Source organism: Myotis davidii, unplaced genomic scaffold (assembly GCF_000327345.1).
Source record: "Myotis davidii unplaced genomic scaffold, ASM32734v1 scaffold1, whole genome shotgun sequence".
Taxonomy (NCBI): Eukaryota; Metazoa; Chordata; class Mammalia; order Chiroptera; family Vespertilionidae; genus Myotis; species Myotis davidii.
In genome coordinates, this window is record NW_006294681.1 from 6,841,802 (window position 1) to 6,848,790 (window position 6,989).

At 39.0% G+C, this 6,989-nt stretch overlaps 1 protein-coding gene across 3 annotated transcripts in view; it reads left to right on the forward strand.

The window, feature by feature from the left end:
• Positions 1-6,989, forward strand: part of ATP6V1H (ATPase, H+ transporting, lysosomal 50/57kDa, V1 subunit H) — a 78,351-nt gene that overhangs the window by 6,669 nt on the left and 64,693 nt on the right. For all 3 annotated transcript variants that reach the window (XM_006769082.2, XM_015567444.1, XM_006769083.2), the window contains exons 2-3: positions 3,218-3,320; positions 4,666-4,755. In XM_006769082.2, the coding sequence (XP_006769145.1) occupies positions 3,218-3,320; positions 4,666-4,755 (193 nt within the window). The remainder of the gene's footprint in view (positions 1-3,217; positions 3,321-4,665; positions 4,756-6,989) is intronic.

Genomic DNA, 6,989 nt, shown 5'->3' on the forward strand with positions numbered 1-6,989 from the left:
ATCGCCTGCTGCCAGACAGTCCAGTTTCTCCCCGCATGAGTCCTGGGTCCCCAGAGACTTCCCGGAACCGGAGTTCAGAGCCGTCGGGAGCTTGTGACTCCCTCCGGATTCAAAAAGACCGCCGCGTCCTCAGGTGCCAGCCCCTTTCCGCGCGCGCGAGCCCTCTACCTCTGCGCTTCTCTTCTGCAGCTTCTCTTGCTCTCAGTGTGCTTTTCTTTCCTTCTAGTTGTAGAATTTACAGTCAGCCAGGCTTCCTGTGGTTCTGGATGATGTCCGTATTGTTTTTCTGAGGTATTAATCAATTGTTGTGAGCGGCATCAACTTCCCGGTGTTTATCTCTGCCGCCATCTTAGTTTCTCCCTCTGCATATTCTTGAAATTCTGTCATGAAATTAGCAGCAGCTACTTTGTTAGAACTGGCAGCCTCCCCATGCCTCACTACACCATGAATGCCACCTCTTTTCTTACATTTATTGGCCTTAAACCAATCACTTTCAGCACTCGTTTCAGGGGTGTCTTTCAGGAGGTATGTATGCAGCATCTTTGCCTTTTCACATATCATTGCCTTTGAAATGCTATCACTGGCTAACGGCTTTTCATTTATCCAAATCAACAACAATTTTTATACCTCTTAAATTGCCTGTGATTGTTGTTTCGTGAGCACTTTCACACCCTTAGCAAAATCAGCACTCCTGATGGCCTCTTTATGTTTTAAAATTGTGCTAATCATAGATTTTACCTTGCCATACTTAGTAGCCAGATCAGACACATGGACACTTCTATCATATTTTGCAATCACTTCTTTTTTTTTAATACTTTATTGATTTTTTTTACAGAGAAGAAGGGAGAGGGATAGAGAGTTAGAAACATTGATCAGCTGCCTCCTGCACATGGGGATGTACCCGCAACCAAGGTACATGCCCTTGACTGGAATTGAACCTGGGACCCTTCAGTCCGCAGGCTGATGCTCTATCCACTGAGCCAAACTGGTTAGGGCACAATTACTTCTTTTAAAGCTCTATCATTCTCACAACTTTCCTTTTCACTTCGCTGCTATAACTTAACCTTCTTAGGACCCATGGTGATTTACTATATTTAATAATAAACAGCAACAAAAGCAAAAACCATGAAAATATTCACAGGACAATTTCCTGAGATTTTAGCAACATGAGGTGTAGCAGTAAACTGACTCATATTCATGCATTCTCTTCTTTGTCACCGGAGGGTTGGTGGGTTGAGAACCGAAGTTTTGTTCAACAACCGAGACATTTTTCCATGAACAAGTTGGTTGAGAACTGAGTTGTTCGAGAATGGAGATGTTTGAGAACTGAGGTTTGACTGATAAAGGAATAGGTGTGGCTGTATTCCAGTCAAACTGGAATCCAGTAAAACTATATCCTGAGAATAGGAGAATCATAAAATATTGTCCTTCCTCTTCATGTTAAAGTTTAATAAAGAAACAAACTTTTAACTAAAAAATTAAATAATAAATGTGGTAAGCATTACAGTGGAGAGATATAAAGTTTTCTCACACAAGAAAAGGGGGAACACGTAATGGCCTGGGAGCAGTGGTGACGTCTTCACAGAACACATCAAGACACTTGTAGGAGTTGTCTGAGCAGAGGAGCTGGGGCCTGCTTGGAGGAAACCCAGGCAGGAAGCTGAGACTTGGAGGAACTTGCAGTGCTGGGGGCTGTCGGAGTTTGGCGTGGCTCCCTGCAGGCTGCTGCGGGCCAGTTTGTGGCACCTGCATTCACCTGTTTCGTAGGTCAGAAACCTAGGAGTCATCTTGACTCTTCTGTTTTCCTAACAACCCACATCCCATACATTAACAAATTCATTTAGTTGTACATCCAAAACACGTCCCGGATCTGACCATCTTTCTCTCGTTCCACTGCTGCCGCCCTCGTGCAGGCTGTCATCACGTCTCATGTGCTCTCTTGTTAGAGTTCACCGGGTGGGTGGCTCTGCTTCAACTGTTCTCCCAAAGCAGCAGTGCTTTACAAAGGTGTGAGCTGAGAGTCATTTCAAAAATATTAATGAGATCAGGTCACACTGCTCAAACCCTCTAGCTTACCCTGCCGTTCTTGCTCTTGTTCACACAGCCAGCTAATTGCTGCCCCAAGCTCTTTGGACTGGCACTCTGTCTCTCTGAAGTTCCTCCCAAGATTCTTGGCTCATTAAGTCAGTTCATTCAGTTGTCTGTGCCGGTGACTTCAGAAAGGCCTTCTCTGAAATGCAACTAAAGTATGTTATTTTCTAGCTTCTTACCGGCCTTAGTTTTTTTCATAGTGTTTACAATTCTGGCATTATGATTGTGTGTGTGTGTGTGTGTGTATTTTTTTAAAAAAAGTATTTATTTTTGTCTTTGTATATTTTCCCCACTGGAATGCAAGCACAAAGAGGGATGTCTGATTTATTACTATGTTGCCTGTTATTAAAGGTATTAGGCACATAGTAGGCTGCCAGTTAATATTGGCTGATTCAATCATGAATGAGCAGAGTACTTGTTGGAAAGTGGTGGAGGTGAGTGTTTGGAAATGAGAGTAACATACTTGGTAAGTAACATACTGTTTCACAAAATTTTTAAAAAATATGTTTGTATTGATTTCAGAGAGGAAGGGAGAGGAAGAGAGAGATAGAAACATCAATGCACACCTTGAAGAGTAAAGGTCCATTGAAGAAGGGACTCCTGAAAGTAGGAGGACACAGGATAGTGTAGGGTGATTGCTGGAGGACAAGGGTCAGGATGGAAAAGTTATTTTTTTTCCCAGAGGAGGAGGATCACATTTTCCTGAGTTTGCTGGAGAAAATTATGGTAGAAATGTATATAAAGTATCTTTAGTCTTGATGAATTAGAAGGCCAAGTAAATTGTTTGGCTTGGGAGGGGACTAAAGGTAAGGCTTTGGTTAGTGCGAAGAGGTGGCATGTTTCTAAGTTATTACTATGGGCCAGGCATTGTACCAACCACCGCATGTAAATTGTGTAATTTCTTCTGCAGTTCAACCCCTTAAAAGCCATGTGGTTATTGTTGCCATTTTGCAGGTAAATTAACTCACTCCCAGAGAGGGCACATGATTGTGATCGGTAAGTGGTGGAGCTGGGCCCATGTGTCAACCCTCATGTTTACTACTAAGGAGAGAGGAGAAAGACTGAAATTCCTCATAGGGGCTATTCAACTCTTACTGAACAAAAACAACTTGTTCTTACTTTCTAGGGGACAGATGATTTCTTCTGAAGATTGTGAATTCATTCAAAGGTTTGAAATGAAAAGAAGTCCTGAGGAGAAGCAAGAAATGCTTCAAAGTGAAGGCAGCCAGGTGATTGATGTAAACATTATATCGTGAAAACTTCCCCATGTCATTAAAAATTCTAGAAATGTTTTTTAATGAGTACGTGATATTCCATTGAAGGTACACATCGTATTTTAACTACAGATCCTTTTTTATTGGAAAAGTTTTTGAGTAACTTCCAGTTTTCTTTGTTAATTTTGGAACAAGTGTTATATTGAATATGTTTATTCTTTTATCATTTTCTGCATTTCTGAAAATCTTCTTAGAATAGATTTCTAGAAGGGAAATTACTGTTTCAAAGTATATGATACTTTTAAAGTTCCTGAACTTTTTTTGTAGAAAAAATTTTTACTTTGTATTCTCACTAGAATAATAAACAATTCCACAATCCATCAGATTTTCTGATATGGGACCTTGATTGGCTGAAGAAGTGCATATACAACTCAGTCTGATTCTCACAACAATTTGTTATACAAATTTCTGGGAAGTTTGGGAAGGAACGTATTGTTGGTACCAGTTTTATTTATTTATTTATTTTTTGGTTAATCCTCACCTGAGGATATTTTTCCATTGATATTTAGAGAGAGTGGAAGAGAGGGGAAGAGAGAGAGAGAAAGAGAGAGAGAGAGAGAGAGAGAGAGAGAGAGAGATCAATGTGAGAAAGACACATCGATTGGTTGCCTCCCATACGCACCCCAACCCGGGCTGGAGCCTGCAGCCGAGGTGCAGTGCCCTGGACCCTTCAGTCCGCAAGCTGACACTCTATCCATTGAGCCAATTGGCCAGGGCTGTTGGTACCAGTTTTTGTTGAATTCCAGAGAGGTTGTTACATAGTTGATAACTTGAAGAATGGAGAAAGGTCAAAGCCTTCTGATTCCAATTCCCAGCACCTTTGTTGTTCTGCTTCCTAGTAAACACCAAAATAATAATATTTAGTTGTCTACATAACTTAATCTTTATGTTGTCTTGGGTAATCAAGAGTTGATAGTGGCTAGGCCTGTCTATTTAAAAATGGTAAACATTTTGAAATTTATCGCTAGAAATGAGTAAAAATCTGATGCAATTCATAGTATGGGTTTCCTATAACTCATCATAATATTTATAAAAGGTATACAGCTTTTGTAATTGAAATCTGTTAGTGAATAGCTTTTTTACCCTAATTTAGACAAGCAAAATACAGGGGGTTGGCAAAAGTAGGTTTAAAGTTGTGAAGATGTGAAACACAGAGTTTATTCTTGTATTATTATTTTATTATTTACCATACAAACAAATATAAACATTCTTTTGCCCACCCCATGTTATACTGAAATTTCATTAATATGTTGTGTTTGTAGTTGAAGACGATAATTAACATTGATTTCATTTTTTCTAGTGTGCTAAAACATTTATAAACCTGATGACTCATATCTCCAAAGAACAGACAGTTCAGTACATATTAACTATGGTCGATGATATGTTGCAGGTAGGTATAGTCTTTACTTAATATGTTTGGTGACTTCATCTTTTTGTGTACTGCACAGTGACAACCTTTTTGTAAGCTTTCACTTACAACACTGGTTCTCTTTTAGAATGTAATAATATATTTTTCTTCGTTATATGAGTTGTAATTTGCTAAGAGTGATAAAGATGGGAAAGATGAAAAATACAGGCTATTTTTGTTGTTTTTCAGTACAGGAAGTAATCGATAGGCATTTTTCCTCCCGCAACACCTCTGAGTTCTTTGTGAGCACCAGTAATGTTTGGTGAGTCACTTGAGGCTTTTTGGATGTCTGAGTAATTACAGATGATATGGGTCCTTCTCTTTCAGTCATTCAGCAGATTTCGATGCCCCTATGTTCCAGGCCAGTGTGAGGCCCTGGGTCTTCAGTGCTGAATGTAGGCAAGGTTCTCGCCCTCAAAAGCGTGGTCCCTTTGAAGACGTTTTGCTGATCGTCTGAGACTTTTCTAGTTGGATAAAGTTTTTACTTACTGCCTACTGTCCCTGAACACAGAAGAGCCTCCTTTATTCACAATTTTGTATTTTACACCAGACTATAATCTAGGTTTAGATTATTGGCATATAGAGTAGTTCTTTTTGAAACACGCTGTCTGGCTGTAAAATCCAATGCCTGTCTTCATGTCTTAAGAAACTTGAAGAAGAGTGTCAGTCTGGCTGCTTAGGGGCTGTTCTGTCAGTTTACAAGGAAAAGCATATTTTGATGGCCTACTTTGTGCCAAGCACTGTACTAACAGATTGAGAATACAGAGGTTAGGAAGAATGGTGCTGCCTACCTATGGGCCATCATGTCATCTGTTGGGAATGAAGTGATTTTATAATGTGAGAATTGATATCCAACCTTGGGTGAAGCAGGCCTGTCTGAGAATGACCTTGGTCCTCTGAGCACTTTTTCCTTTAAAAAGTAAAGAAAAATGGGGAATGTTGTGGTCTGCCTCGGCTATCCAGATTATTATATGGGACTATACCTAGAATGAGGAGGCTGTGAGTTTGTATGCAGACCTTGGTTTTATTTATGTGTCACACACACACCACACAAACTCACACACACCACACAAACACACACACAAAAATATCCTCAATTTTTATGCTTATCCACATGTCTATAAATTAAAAGCCATGAGTTCACACTCTGTCCAATTTCATTTTATCTTAATACTTCATTCTTGCCTCCTTTTCCCATACTTGTAATCTCTTCTGACAGTGAGATTGTGAGATCCTCTTATCCTCCATCTATTAACTCATTTATTCTACCCACTAATATAAAGAAAGTAATTTTTTTTACTTATATAGCTGTGAAAAACAAAATCTTTTCCTAGAGTTCAGTGTTTGTTTGCAGTATTTTATCTTTAAACTGCAGGTATGTAGGTCAGAGTATTGTGCTCAAGTTTTGTTCAGAGTGGTTAAATGGTTTTTCTTTAAATACATTTGGATTCATTTGTATTCTGCTCTAGTTTTTTTCTCATCCTTGTTTATTTTATTTTACTATTTTTGATTATGGAAAACATTAATATGCTTCCAGAAGTTAAAAACTATATACAGAAAAGTATACTCAGAAATATCACCAACCCCTATCCCATCCCTTGTACCCCATTCCCACATATCTCTTGTCAGTAACCAATATCCTAGATTTCTGGTTTATTTTTCCTGCGTTTCCTTTTTGCAAAAATAGGTAGGTACATGGGTATTTTCTTATATTCTCCTTTTTTTAAAAAAAATACAAAAATGTGTACTTTGAGAAGAAGGGCTTTATGCATATTTTCTTAAAGGTTTGTAACTAGGGCTCCTGGGACAGTGATGGCTGGAAATACATTGTGGTGTTTTTGTTTTTTTTTTAAATGTTTTTATTGATTTCAGAGTGAGGAAGGGAGAAGGAGTGAAGGATAGAAACATCGATGATGAGAGAGAACCGTTGCACACCCCCTACTGGGGGTCAAGCCTGCAACCCAGGCATGTGCCCTGATCCATGTCTTCCTGGTTCATAGGTCAATACTCAACCACTGAGCTACATTGGCCAGGGTGGCAGTACATTTTTAAGTAGGAATTGAGACCACAAAAGACTGGTAGAGGAAGATGGGTTTTAAAGTTATTTAAAATGTATAAAATATTTTCTGCTCTTTATGTATGTAAGGTACTTTGTTCATTTACATGCACAATTAAAATTTTAACTTTGGAAATTATCTACCAATGGAGTTAATGAT